General features: G+C 52.8%; 1 protein-coding gene across 2 annotated transcripts in view; it reads left to right on the top strand.

The window, feature by feature from the left end:
- The window catches only part of DVL3 (dishevelled segment polarity protein 3), a 71375-nt gene extending 65606 nt beyond the window's left edge, over nucleotides 1-5769 (top strand). For both annotated transcript variants that reach the window (XM_038743236.1, XM_038743235.1), the window contains exons 14-16: nucleotides 3700-3915; nucleotides 4020-4442; nucleotides 5614-5769. In XM_038743236.1, coding sequence (XP_038599164.1) covers nucleotides 3700-3915; nucleotides 4020-4442; nucleotides 5614-5645 — 671 coding nt within the window. In that variant the 3' untranslated portion in view covers nucleotides 5646-5769. The remainder of the gene's footprint in view (nucleotides 1-3699; nucleotides 3916-4019; nucleotides 4443-5613) is intronic.
- The last annotated feature ends 9346 nt before the right edge of the window (nucleotides 5770-15115 follow it).

Genomic DNA, 15115 nt, shown 5'->3' with positions numbered 1-15115 from the left:
GGTTTCCCCGTGCCTCAGTTTCCTCAGCCGTAAAATGGAGACTCAGTACCTGTTCTCCCCCCTACATAGACTGTGAGTCTCAGGCAGGATGGGGACTGCATCCAGTGTAGCAGTACCTACCTCAGTGTTTAGTATTAAGTGTGGACCGGAGGGGGCGGGGACTAGAGGTAGGGTGATCAATCAATCAATCAATCGTATTTATTGAGCGCTTACTGTGTGCAGAGCACTGTACTAAGCGCTTGGGAAGTACAAGTTGGCAACATATAGAGACGGTCCCTAGTGAATAATAATAATGATGATGATGGCATTTATTAAGCACTTACTATGTGCAAAGCACTGTTCTAAGCACTGGGGAGGTTACAAGGTGATCAGTTTGTCCCACGGGGGGCTCACAATCTTAATCCTCATTTTACAGAGGAGGTAACTGAGGCCCAGAGAATCAATCAATCAATCAATCAATCGTATTTATTGAGCGCTTACTGTGTGCAGAGCACTGTACTAAGCGCTTGGGAAGTACAAGTTGGCAACATATAGAGACGGTCCCTAGTGAATAATAATAATGATGATGATGGCATTTATTAAGCACTTACTATGTGCAAAGCACTGTTCTAAGCACTGGGGAGGTTACAAGGTGATCAGTTTGTCCCACGGGGGGCTCACAATCTTAATCCTCATTTTACAGAGGAGGTAACTGAGGCCCAGAGAATCAATCAATCAATCAATCAATCGTATTTATTGAGCGCTTACTGTGTGCAGAGCACTGTACTAAGCGCTTGGGAAGTACAAGTCGGCAACACATAGAGACGGTCCCTACCCAACAGTGGGCTCACAGTCTAAAAGGGGGAGACAGAGAGCAAAACCAAACATACTAACAAAATAAAATAAATAGAATAGATATGTACACGTAAGATAAATAAATAAATAGAGTAATAAATTTGTACAAACATCTATACATATATACAGGTGCTGTGGGGAAGGGAAGGAGGTAAGATGTGGGGGATGGAGAGGAGGACGAGGGGGAAATAATAATGATGGTATTTAAGTGCTTACTATATGCAAAGCACTGTTCTAAGCACTGGGAAGGTTATGGGGGGCTCACAATCTTAATCCCCATTTTACAGTGGAGGTAACTGAGGCCCAGAGAAGTGAAGTGTCTTGCCCAAAGTCACACAGCTGACAATTGGCGGAGCCAGGATTTGAACCCATGACCTCTGACTACAAAGCCCGGGCTCTTTCCACTGAGCCACGCTGCTAGTGAAGAGGCTGAGATAAGGCAGTCTCCCGAACCAGTGGGGTGACTGGAATTCAGCACTTAGAACAGTGCTTGGCACGTAGTAAGCGCTTCACAAATACCATTCATTCATTCATTCAGTCGTATTTATCGAGTGCTTACTGTGTGCAGAGCACTGTACTAAGCGCTTGGGAAGTAGAAGTTGGCAACATATAGAGACAGTCCCTACCCAACAGCGGGCTCACAGTCTAGAAGAAGGAGACAGACAACAAAACAAAACAAGTAGGTGTCAATACCAGACAGATGTCAATACCATCATCATCAAGGAAAGGAAGGGATGGGTTTGGGAAATATTGCGCCTGAAAAGAAGCCCCTCCCTCTCCTCCATCTCCAGGTGTGTTTGGCTCTCATTTTTTTAGCGTGGCTCAGTGGAAAGAGCCCGGGCTTTGGAGTCAGGTCATGGGTTCGAATCCCGACTCCGCCGCATGTCTGCTGTGTGACCTTAGGCAGGTCGCTTAACTTCTCTGAGCCTCAGCTACCTCATCTGTAAAATGGGGATTAAGACTGTGAGTCCCCTGTGGGACAACCTGATCACCTTGTAACCTTCCCAGCGCTTAGAACAGTGCTTTGCACGTAGTAAGTGCTTAACAAATGCCATCATTATTATTATTATTATTATTATTATTATTATGGGTTCGAATCCCGACTCTGCCACATGTCTGCTGTGTGACCTTAGGCAGGTCGCTTAACTTTTCTGAGCCTCAGCTACCTCATCTGTAAAATGGGGATTAAGACTGTGAGTCCCACGTGGGACAACTTGATCACCTTGCATCCCCCCCAGCACTTAGAACGGTGCTCTGCACATAGTAAGCGCTTAACAAATGCCATCATTATTATTATTTTTTTTCCCCCTACTTTACCCTGTGGCCCCTGTCCTTGTGCCCAGGATTCACGGTGGGCCCCTCTGAGCCTTCAGGAAAGGAAGCTTCCGGAAGCAAGAATCCGGATCATAGTAACAATAATAATAATTATGGTATTTGTTAAGTGCTGACGGCGTGTCAGGCGCCGTACTAAGCGCTGGGGTGGTATAAACAAATCGGGTTGGACACAGTCCCTGTCCCACATGGGGCTCACAGTCTTCATCCCCATTTTACAGGTGAGGTGACTGAGGCCCAGAGAAGTGAAGTGACTTGTCCAAGGTCATAAGAAGAGGGTTCCTGAAGTTGGGTGGGGCTGTGTGGCTCCTGGCTTGGACCCAATCTAATAATAATAATAACAATGATATAATAATAATAATAATAATAATAATAATAATAATAATAATCTGGGTGTGGCTCAGTGGAAAGAGCCCGAGCTTGGGAGTCAGAGGTCGTCACTTGGGGCTTATCCCATCCCCTCCGCCCCCGGCCGCGGTGACCAGTCCTTCGAACCTGGGGATTCTCCGGGCCTCGGTTCCCTCATCCGTCAAATGAGAAGCAGCGTGGCTCAGCGGAAAGAGCCCGGGCTTTGGAGTCCGAGGTCATGGGTTCAAATCCCGGCTCCGCCAACTGTCAGCTGGGTGACTTTGGGCAAGTCACTTCACTTCTCTGGGCCTCAGTTCCCTCATCTGGAAAATGGGGATGAGGACTGTGAGCCCCCCGTGGGACAACCTGTTCACCTTGTAACCTCTCCAGCGCTTAGAACAGTGCTTTGCACATAGTAAGCGCTTAATAAATGACATTATTATTATTAGTATTATTCTAATCCCGGCTCTACCACTTAGCCGTGTGACCTTGGGCGAGTCACTTCAGTTCTCTGGGCCTCAGTTCCCCCATCTATAAAATGGGGATGAAGATCGTGAGCCCCACGTGGGACAAAGACTGTGTCCAACCCAATTATCTTGCATCTACCCCAGTGCTTAGAACAGGGCCGGGCACATAGTAAGCGCGTAACAATCAATCAATCAGTTGTATTTATTGAGCGCTTACTGTGTGCAGAGCACTGTACTAAGCGCTTGGGAAGTACAAGTTGGCAACAAATACTATTATTAGCAGTAGCGGTAGTAATAAAAGGCTGTGGGCCCCAAGGAGGCCGGGGGTGGGCCCAGGCCCACATTTTTCAGAGAAGCGGCATGGGCTAGTGGCAAGAGCTCGGCCTTGGGAGTAAGAGGTCGTGGGTTCTAATCCCGGCTCCTCCTCTTTGTGACGTTGGGCGAGTCACTTCACTTCTTCCAGACTGTGAGCCCGCTGTTGGGTAGGGACCGTCTCTCTATGTTGCCAGCTTGGACTTCCCAAGCGCTTAGTCCAGCGCTCTGCACACTGTAAGCGCTCAGTAAATACGATCGATTGATTCTCTGGGCCTCAGCTCCCCCATCTGGAGAATGGGGCCAACCTGATCACCTGGTATCCCCCACCGGCGCTCGGCACACAGGAAGCGCTTGGCAAACGCCACCACGGTTACCGTTACGGTTATCTGCTCTGCCCCGACAGACATGGCCAACCTCTCCCTGCACGACCACGACGGATCCAGCGGCGCCTCGGACCAGGACACGCTGGCCCCCCTGCCCCACCCGGGGGCCGCCCCGTGGCCCCTGGCCTTCCCGTACCAGTACCCGCCGCCCCCGCACCCCTACAACCCGCACCCGGGCTTCCCCGAGCCGGGGTACAGCTACGGCGGGGGCAGCGCCGGCAGCCAGCACAGCGAAGGTAAGGGAGCGGCCCCGGTCGGCGGGGGGCCGGGGGGAGGCGCGGCGAGGCGAGGCGGGGGCCCGGCCCCGGGGGCTGAGCCGGGCCCGCCGCGCTCCCCGCAGGCAGCCGGAGCAGCGGGTCCAACCGCAGCGGCAGCGACCGGCGGAAGGAGAAGGACCCCAAGGCCGGGGACTCCAAGTCGGGCGGCAGCGGCAGCGAGTCGGACCACACGACCCGCGGCGGGCTGAGGCGGGAGCGGGAGCGGGGGCCCCCCGGCGAGCGCTCGGGGCCCCCCAGCGAGCACAGCCACCACAGCCACCGCAGCCACCACTCGCTGGCCCCCAGCCACCGCGCCCACCCCACGCACCAGTCCTACGGGCCCCCGGGGCTGCCCCCGCTCTACGGCCCGCCCGTCCTGGTGATGCCGCCCCCGCCGCCGGCCTCCACGGGCCCCCCCGGGGCGCCCCCGGGCCGCGACCTGGCCTCGGTGCCCCCAGAACTGACCGCCAGCAGACAGTCCTTCCGCATGGCCATGGGAAACCCCAGTGAGTTCTTTGTGGATGTGATGTGAGCAGGCCCTCCTCCTCCTCCTCCTCCTCTTCCTCCTCCTTTCCTTCGTCCTCCTCCTCCTCCTCCTTCGTCCTCCCCCTCGCCCCCCCAGTTGGCTCGCGGCCCACCCTCCGTGTCTCTTTTGACTTTGTCTCCTAACTCAACCGAGGGAAAATAAACTGAACTAAAACGCAAACGCTAACCGCTCGTGAGGAGGGAGGGGGCCCCGGGAGGGTGCTTCCGCGGAGCTGCTGCCCCGACCCCTAACCCGCCTCTCTCCCCCCGACGTTCCTTCCCTCTCTTCCGATCCAACTCCCGGCCGGAGCCCTGGGGCCCCGTCCCCGCTGGCCGTGCCGGCCCGGCATCCTTTCTCCGGGCTAGAGGTTCCTCGCCCCGACTCATCCTCGTGGGGACGGGCGGAATAGAGTCCCGTCCTCCTCCCCGACCCGCGGCCTACCCGTGGAGGCAGCCCCCTCTCCTCTGAGCATCCCGAGACTCAGCCACGGCCCCGTCCTTGTCCACTTCTTCCGCCTTCGCGGTGGTCCTCCCTTTTCCCCTCCCTCTGCCTGCCCCTCTGACCGAACCCTTCCCTGGCTGCGCCCTCCGGACCCCCTCTCCGGCCTCCTCAGCCCGACTTCTCCCGGAGCGGCCCTGGCCCCGGTTTTCTGGGCCTGGCGGACTCCGGCCCGGTCCCCCGACTTGTTGGCGGCCGCCCTCCCCGCCCCCCCGGACCCAGCAGCCTCAGCTCCGGGATCTCTCCGCGCCCCTCTGGCCTCTTCAGCCCCCTCAGAGCGGTGAGAGCCCCCAAGAAGCGTCAGGCCGCTGCCCTTCCTGGAGTCGGGATGGTCCCCCCTAACCCCTCGGGCTTCCTGCCGGAGCCTGTCCCCGGAGAGCCGCCGGGCGAAGGTGCCCAGGGCCTGCCCGCCCACCTGCCTGCTGAGTTATGAGCCTTTTCTCCTTGCTGCCCCTCCGCCTCTTCCTCTTCCTCCTCCCGCCTCTTCCCCCATCCCCACCCCACCCTGCCTCCCCGTGACTCGGTCCTGTGTGCCGGTTGTCTCGCCATCCCCCTAACCTCACTAACCGGTGAGCCTCCTCGCTCTCTCCCCATGGGCTAAATGTCTCTTTTCTTTTTCTTTTCCTCCCCAACCTCCCCTGGGCCTGGAGCAGCCAAGAATTTTGGGCTCTTTGACTTTCTGTGAGCCCCCGGCGCGGGGAGCGTGGCCCCGGAGGAGACCAGGAGCCCCGGCTGCAGCCACCACACTGGGGCCCCCTCCGTGCTCCCCGAAGATGCCCTCGGTGGCTTTCGGCAGAGTCCCCTGCAGCTCCCTCCCACCCACCCGCCCCCCTCGCCTTGGAGAGAATGCACTCTTCTGACACCTCTCATCTTTCCTGTTTTTCTTCAGTTCCCTTTGCTGCTCTGAGCTGCATCTCTCCTTCTTCCCTCTTTCTGTCTTTTTTTCCCCTCTCACTCTGTCTCTGTCTTCCTCTCTCCCTTCTCTCTTTCTCTCTCTCCCTCCTCCATCCCTCCCTCCCTCTCTCTTCAATCCCAGGCCTCTCCTAGGCAAACTCCTGTCAGGGGCAAGGCCGGTCTTTCGCTCCTGATGGCCACTCCTGGGGCTGGGCCCCTCTCCCTGTCCTCAGCTTAAGGGGCTGGTCCCTTTTACACTTTCTACACTCTTCCCCTGCCCTAGCTCTGCTGTTTCTCTACAGTCCTTGGCCCTGCCCTTCCCCACCCAGGGAAGGAGAGGAGGCCGAGTCCCAGCGTCCGCTGGAAAGGCACCCTCCTCTTCCCCACCATCGCCCGGAAGCTTTTAAGCCCCAACCTAAAAGCTCTGGCCTTCTCCGGCCTCCAAGCTGGGCTCTGCTCTCGGGAAGCCGGGCTCGTCCTTGGTACTCCAACCCAGCCGAGAGGGAGGAGCACTGGCATCCTGGGGGGAAGGGTACCGAGCCCCAGCCCTCCTGCTCAAGACCCCTGGGCACACTGAGCTTTATGAGAGGAACATTGGAGACACGAGACAGGATCCCCCTGACTGGTACTGGCACGCGGGGCAAAAGGAGCCGCTTGGGGTTCCTGTCTCTCTCCCACTCCTTGGACTCTGCCTTGGTTCGTACCCAACTTTAATTCCCCGATGTATGCAAACTACAACTATTTTCTCTACAATAAACACCTAGGAACCACATGGAAGGGCGAGGGGAATGGGAACGGAGGCGGGGACTCGTCTTCCTCGGCACCGTTTGCGGGGAGGGGGATTTCCTCGAGCGGAGGTCGGGAGCGGGAGATCATCGAGAAGCCGGACGCCACCGAGGGAGCGGCCAGAGCGAGGGAAGCGTCGGAAAGGAGAGGTGGGCTGGTCCGGTAATGGGGAGACGGCTGTCCGATCCACGGAGGAGCCCGGCGTGCCGGCCGAGGGACAGCTGTGTCCAGAAAGTTCGGTGGGGGGCTCTTTGGGACCAGCTGGCCTGGCGAGGAGTCTCGTGCTGCTGGTTTGGGGTGCGAGGGAGGGGTGCCATCAGCTCTCCTTTCCCGATTCCCAGGGCCCGTGGGCCAAACAGGTTTACCGAGGCGTCCGGAAGAGCCCCCTGGCACCTCTTCCCAGTGACGGAGCGTAGAACCTCAGGAATGGGCAGGAATCTAGATTAAAGAGACTTGCCCCGTGCCTGCAGGTAGGATGCAATGAGAGCTGGTTATTTCACATCCCCCCGGCTGCCGGTTTCCCCTTCAGAGCCCTTCTGCGATCGTGTCTCCTCCAGGAAGTGTTCCCGGATTTCCATCTTTCCGTTTCTGCACCGCCCGCACCGTTACTGTCGCTTCGGCATTTTAGCATCACCTAAGCACTTGAAAACTCCCCCTACCCCACCTGCCCCTCCGCAGATATTTATGTACATCCATCAATCAATAGTATATATTCATTCAATCGTATTGAGCGCTTACTGTGTGCAGAACTCTGTGCTAAGCGCTTGGAAAGTACAATTCGGCAGTAGTGTCCATTCATTCAATCGTATTTATTGAGCGCTTATTGTGTGCAGAGCACTGTACTAAGTGCTTGGGAAGTACAAGTTGGCAACATATAGAGACGGTCCCGACCCAACAGTGGGCTCACAGTCTAGAAGGAAGGAGAAGGACATCAAAATAAGTAAGCAGGCATCAATAGCATCAATATAAATACATAGAATTATAGGTATATACACATCAAACCCAATAAATAAGCATTCATGTAAATAGAATTATAGATATATGTAAGTGCTGTGGGGCGGGGAGAAGGGGGGGAAAGCAAGGGGAGCGAGTCATGGTGACGTGGAAGGGAGGAGGAGCTGAGGGAAAGTGGGAGTTAGTCTGAGAAGGCCTCTTGGAGGAGGTGCCCCTTCGGTAGAGCTTTGAAGGGGGGGAAGAGGGATTGTTTGGCGGATTTGAGGAGGGATGGCATTCCAGGCCAGGAGGAGGACGTGGGCCGGGAGTCGACGGCGGGACAGGCGAGATGGGTCACAGTGAGAAGATTAGCACCAGAGGAGCGGAGGGTGCGGGCTGGGCTGGAGAAGGAGAGAAGGGAGGTGAAGTAGGAGGGGGCGAGGGGATGGACAGCCTTGAAGCCCAGGGTGAGGAGTTTTTGCCTGATGTGTTAGCCACTGGAGATTTTTGAGGAGGGGAGTAACATGCCCAGAGCGTTTCTGCACAAAGACGATCCGGGCAGCGGCGTGAAGTATGGATTGAAGTGGGGAGAGACAGGAGGATGGGAGATCGGAGAGGAGGCGGATGCAGTAATCCAGTCGGGATAGGATGAGAGATTGAACGAGCAGGGTAGCGGTTTGGATGGAGAGGAAAGGGCGGATCTTGACGATGTTGCGAAGTTGAGACCGGCAGGTTTTGGTGACGGATTGGGTGTGCGGGTTGAATGAGAGAGCGGAATCAAGGATGACACCAAGGTTGCGGGCTTGTGAGAAGGGAAGGATGACGGTGCCGTCCACGGTGACGGGAAAGTCAGGGAGAGGACAGGGTTTGGGAGGGAAGATGAGGAGCTCTGTCTTGGACATGTTGAGTTTTAGGTGGCGGGCGGACATCTAGGCCTTGAAGGCAGGAGATATGAGCCTGGAGGGAGGGAGACATAACAGGGAGGAGATGTAGATTTGGGTATCATTCGCGTAGAGATGACAGTTGAAGCCGTGGAAGCGAATGAGTCCACCGAGGGAGTGAGTGTAGATGGAGAAAAGAAGGGGACCAAGAACTGACCCTTGAGGAATCCCTACAGTGAGGGGATGGGAAGGGGAGGAGGAGCCTGTGAAGGAGACCGAGAATGTGCGGTCGGAGAGATGAGAGGAGAACCAGGAGAGGACGGAATCAGTGAAGCCAAGGTTGGATAGCGTGTTGAGCACTTACCGTGTGCAGAGCACTCTACTAAGCACTTGGGAGAGTACAGCACACCAATCAATCAATCAATCGTATTTATTGAGTGCTTACTGTGTGCAGAGCACTGTACTAAGTGCTTGGGAAGTACAAGTTGGCAACATATAGAGACAGTCCCTACCCAACAGTGGGCTCACAGTCTAAAAGGGGGAAACAGAGAACAAAAGCAAACATACTAACAAAATAAAATAAATAGAATAGATACACAACAGAGTTGGTAGACACATTCCCTGCCCACGACGAGCTTATAGTCTAGAGCAACAAAATGAGGATTGCTACCTTTTGTCACTTGAGTGACGGGACACTGTGTCAGAGAGAGGCAGTAAGAGAAGACCCTACAGCTCAGATGGGAGAAGGAGAAGGGACCCGGGGCTGGGAGCTGGAAAGTTTGGCAGCTGATAATAATTGCGGTATTTGTAAAACGCTTTCTATGTGCCAAACGCTACTATGTGCTGGGGTAGATACCAGATCATCAGGTTGGACATTCATTCATTCATTCAATCGTATTTATTGAGCGCTTACTGTGTGCAGAGCACTGTACTAAGCGCTTGGGAAGTACAAGTTGGCAACATATAGAGATGGTCCCTACCCAACAGTGGGACACAGTCCCCATCCCACACGGTGTAAGTAGGAGGGAGAACAGCGAGAAGCAGTGAAGCCTAGTGGATAGAGCATGACCCCGGGAGGCATGTAAAATAGGGATGAAGACTGTGAGCCCCCCATGGGACAACCTGATCACCTTGTAACCTCCCCCAGCGCTTAGAACAGTGCTTTGCACATAGTAAGCGCTTAACAAATGCCATTATTATTATTATTATTATTAATTCTGGATCCATCGCATGTCTGCTCTGTAGCTTTGGTCAGCTCCTTCTGACTCCCAGGGTCGGTAGGCATGTTCCCTGCCCACAGCGAGCTTACAGTTTGTGAGCAGTGGTCTTCCCCAGAGAGTGAGCGGAGAACAAGAGTCGAGAACCCAGAAGAGGACAATGCTGGAGAAGCAGCGTGGCTCAGTGGAAAGAGCCCGGGCTTTGGAGTCAGAGGTCATGGGTTCAAATCCCTGCTCCGCCACTTGTCAGCTGTGTGACTTTGGGCAGGTCACTTCGCTTCTCTGGGCCTCAGTTACCTCATCTGGAAAATGGGGATCAATCAATCAATCGTATTTATTGAGCGCTTACCGTGTGCAGAGCACTGTACTAAGCGCTTGGGAAGTACAAGTTGGCAACATATAGAGACAATCCCTACCCAACAGTGGGCTCACAGTCTAAAAGGGGGAGACAGAGAACAAAACCAAACATACTAACAAAATAAAATAAATAGAATAGATATGTACAAGTAAAATAGAGTGATAAATATGTACAAACATATATACATATATACAGGTGCTGTGGGGAAGGGAAGGAGGTAAGATGCGGGGGATGAAGACTGTGAACTGCCCGTGGGACAACCTGATCACCTTGTCACCCCTCCAGCGCTTAGAACAGTGCCTTGCACATAGTAAGCGCTTAATAAATGCCATTATAAATAAAAGAAATGCTCACACACACTCTGTAAAAGGGAGAAGGCTGAGAAGGAGCTAGGAAGGGAACCAGGAGGCCAGCGAAACCAAGGTCAGTCGAGGTTTCTGAGGGGAGGGAGAGAGGCCCGCCACATTCAAGGCAGCAGCGGTTAGTCCGCCCCGCTTTTTGGAACCAGTGGGGACTAGAAGTGGAGACGAGATGGTGGCCCTTTTGGGGGGCTCTTTGTCGGCCGGTTGTATGACCATCCGCTCCTAAAACTCAAAGAGGTTTCTGCTTGCCCCTGCCAGACTCCGGGGTGGGCTGGAGGCTTCTCTGGACCCAGGACGTGGCCGGATCATCATCATCATCATCATCATCAATCGTATTTATTGAGCGCTTACTATGTGCAGAGCACTGTACTAAGCGCTTGGGAAGTACAAATTGGCAACATATAGAGACAGTCCCTACCCAACAGTGGGCTCACAGTCTAAAAGGGGGAGACAAAACCAAACATACTAACAAAATAGAATAAATAGAATAGATATGTACAAGTAAAATAAATAAGTAGAGTAATAAATATGTACAAACATATATATATATATATATATATATATATATATATATACAGGTGCTGTGGCGAAGGGAAGGAGATAAGATGGGGGGATGGAGAGGAGGACGAGGGGGAGAGGAAGGAAGGGGCTCAGTCTGGGAAGGCCTCCTGGAGGAGGTGAGCTCTCAGCAGGCCAGATGGCCTGTCCCAAAGAAAAGCGGGGATGGGAAACCGGAGTTCCGGGCTTTCCTGCGTGCCGGGCACTTTCTAGAAGCAGCGTGACGCAGTGGAAAGAGCCCGGGCTTTGGAGTCAGAAGTCACGGATTCAAATCCCAACTCCGCTAATTGTCAGCTCTGTGACTTGGGGCAAGTCACAATTTCTCTGGGCCTCACGTTACCCCATTTGTAAAATGTCTGTGGGACAACCTGATCACCTTGTAACCTCCCCAGCGCTTAGAACAGTGCTTTGTACATAGTAAGCGCTTAATACATGCCATTATTATTACTATTATTATTCTCCGTTTGGGCCCTGGCGAATCTCGGTTTCCCAATCAATGTCAGGAATATTTGTTGAACGTCTACTCTGTGCAGAGCACTGAACTAAGCACTTGGGGGTGGATGAAATTAGAACAGTGCTTTGCACATAGGAAGCACTTAATAAATGCCATTAAAAAAAAAAGACGGCACGATCCCTGCCCTCAGGAAGCTCATAGTCTAGCAGGTGAGACACAGTACAGATTTATTTATTTTACTTGTACATATTTATTCTACTTATTTTATTTTGTTAATATGTTTTGTTTTGTTGTCTGTCTCTCCCTTCTAGACTGTGAGCCCACTGTTGGGTAGGGACCGTCTCTAGATGTTGCCAACTTGTACTTCCCAAACGCTTAGTACAGTGCTCTGCACACAGTAAGCGGTCAGTAAATACGATTGAATGAATGAATGAATAGGGCTCTAATCCCACTCCGTCACTTTGTCTTCTGTGTGACCTTGGGCAAGTCACTTAACTGCTCTGTGCCTCAGTTATTTCATCGGTAAAATGGGGATTAAATCGTCCATGTGGAGAAATGGATTGATTAGCTTGTATTGACCCCAGCGCTTAGAACAGTGCCTGGCACATAGTAAGTGCATAACAGATACCATTAAAAAAAGGAATTCACAATAATAATGATGGTATTTGTTAATCAATCAATCGTATTTATTGAGCACTTACTGTGTGCAGAGCACTGTACTAAGCACTTGGGAAGTACAAGCTGGCAACATATAGAGACAGTGTCCCTACCCAACAGTGAGCTCACAGTCTAGAAGGGGGAGACAGAGAACAAAACCAAACATACTAACAAAATAAAATAAATAGGATAGATAGGTACAAGTAAAATAAATAAATAAATAGAGTAATAAATATGTACAAACATATATACATATATACAGGTGCTGTGGGGAAGGGAAGGAGGTAAGATGCGAGGGATGGAGAGGGGGACGAGGGGGAGAGGAAGGAAGGGGCTCAGTGTGGGAAGGCCTCCTGGAGGAGGTGAGCGCTCAGTAGGGCCTTGAAGGGAGGAAGAGAGCTAGCTTGGTGAATGGGCAGAGGGAGGGTATTCCATGCCCGGGGGATGACGTGGGCAGGGGGTCGATGGCGGGACAGGCGAGAACGAGGAACGGTGAGGAGATTAGCGGCGGAGGAGCGGAGGGTGCGGGCTGGGCTGGAGAAGGACAGAAGGGAGGTGAGGGAGGAGGGGGTGAGGGGATGGACAGACTTGAAGCCCAGGGTGAGGAGTTTCTGCCTGATGTGCAGATTGATTGGGAGCCACTGGAGGTTTTTGAGGAGGGGAGTAACATGCCCAGAGCGTTTCTGGACAAAGACAATCCGGGCAGCGGCGTGAAGTATGGATTGAAGTGGGGAGAGACATGAGGATGGGAGATCAGAGAGAAGGCTGACGCAGTAGTCCAGACGGGATAGGATGAGAGCTTGAACGAGCAGGGTAGCGGTATGGATGGAGAGGAAAGGGCGGATCTTGGCAATGTTGCGGAGCTGAGACCGGCAGGTTTTGGTGACGGCTTGGATGTGAGGGGTGAACGAGAGAGCGGAGTCAAGGATGACACCAAGGTTGCGGGCCTGTGAGACGGGAAGGATGGTAATGCCGTCTACAGTGACGGGAAAGTCAGGGAGAGGGCAGGGTTTGGGAGGGAAGACAAGGAGTTCAGTCTTGGACATGTTGAGTTTTAGGTGGCGGGCAGACAACCAGATGGAGATGTCCTGAAGGCAGGAGGAGATGCGAGCCTGGAGAGAGGGGTAGAGAGCAGGGGCAGAGATGGAGATCTCGGTGTCATCAGCGTAGAGATGATAGTTGAAGCCGTGGGAGCAAACGAGCTCACCAAGGGAGTGCGTGTAGATCGAGAACAGAAGGGGACCAAGCACTGAACCTTGGGGAACCCCCACAGTGAGGGGATGGGAGGGGGAGGAGGAGCCTGCAAAAGAGACTGAGAATGAACGACCGGAGAGATAAGAGGAGAACCAGGAGAGGACGGAGTCTGGGAAGCCAAGGTCAGATAGCGTGTTGAGGAGAAGGGGGTGGGCCACAGTGTCGAAGGCAGCTGAGAGGTCGAGGAGGATTAGGACAGAGTAGGAGCCGTTGGATTTGGCAAGCAGGAGGTCATCGGTGACCTCTGAGAGGGCAGTTTCCGTGGAATGAAGGGGACGGAAGCCAGACTGGAGGGGGTCGAGGAGAGAGTTGTTGTTGAGGAATTCTAGGCAGCGCGTGTAGACAACTCGTTCAAGGAGTTTGGAAAGGAATGGTAGGAGGGAGATGGGGCGATAACTAGAAGGTGAGGTGGGGTCAAGAAAGGGTTTTTTTAGGATGGGAGAGACATGGGCATGTTTGAAGGCAGAGGGGAAGGAACCAGTGGAGAGTGAGCAGTTGAAGATGGAAGTTAAGGAGGGGAGAACGGATGGAGCGAGAGATTTCACGAGATGAGAGGGAATGGGGTCAGAAGCACAGGTGGCCAGAGTAGCACTTGAGAGGAGTGAGGAGAGCTCCTCCGAGGATACTGCTGGGAAGGATGGGAGAGTAGCAGAGAGTGTTGAGAGCCTGGGGGTTGGAGAAGGGGGGGACGTGACTTTGGGGAGGTCGACCTGATGGATTTAATTTTGTCAATGAAGTAGGAGGCCAATTCGTTGGGGGTGAGGGAAGGAGGAGGGGGAGGAACTGGGGGTTTCATTTTATTTTTTTTATGTTATTTTTTATTTTATTTTATTTTATTTTATTTTATTTTATTTTATTTTATTTATTTTATTTAATTTTTTATTTAATTTTTTATTTTATTTCTTTAAATTTCATTTTGTTAATATGTTTTGTTTCGTTTCCCGTCTCCCCCTTCTAGACTGTGAGCCCGCTGTTGGGTAGGGACCGTCATTATAAGTTGCTGACTTGTCCTTCCCAAGTGCTTAGTACAGTGCTCTGCACACAGTAAGCACTTAATAAATACAACTGAATGAATAAATGAATGAATAAATAATAATACCTGTATATGTGTATATATGTTTGTACATATTTATTACTCTATTTTACTTGTACATATCTATTCTCTTTATTTTATTTTGTTAATATGTTTTGTTTTTGTTGTCCGTTTCCCCCTTCTAGACTGTGAGCCCGCTGTTGGGTAGGGACCGTCTCTAGATGTTGCCGACTTGGACTTTCCAAGCACTTAGCACAGTGCTCTGCACACAGTAAGCGCTCAATAATTACGACTGAATGAATGAATGAATAAATAAATAATAATAATACCTGTATATATGTCCAAGACTGAACTCCTCATCTTCCCTCCCAAACCCTGCCGTCTCCCTGACTTTCCCATCTCTGTTGATGGCACTACCATCCTTCCCGTCTCACAAGCCCGCAACCTCGGTGTCATCCTCGACTCCGCTCTCTCGTTCACTCCTCACATCCAATCCGTCACCAAAACCTGCCGGTCTCAGCTCCGCAACATTGCCAAGATCCGCCCTTTCCTCTCCATCCCAACCGCTACCCTGGTCGTTCAGGCTCTCATCCTATCCCGTCTGGACTACTGCACCAGCCTTCTCTCTGATCTCCCATCCTCGTGTCTCTCCCCACTTCAATCCATACTTCATGCTGCTGCCCAGATTGTCTTTGTCCAGAAATGCTCTGGGCATGTTACTCCCCTCCTCAAAACTCTCCAGTGGCTACCAATCGATCTGCGCATCAG

Source organism: Tachyglossus aculeatus, chromosome 1 (assembly GCF_015852505.1).
Source record: "Tachyglossus aculeatus isolate mTacAcu1 chromosome 1, mTacAcu1.pri, whole genome shotgun sequence".
In the NCBI taxonomy this organism is placed as follows: domain Eukaryota; kingdom Metazoa; phylum Chordata; class Mammalia; order Monotremata; family Tachyglossidae; genus Tachyglossus; species Tachyglossus aculeatus.
This window is presented reverse-complemented; position numbering and strand designations above follow the sequence as displayed.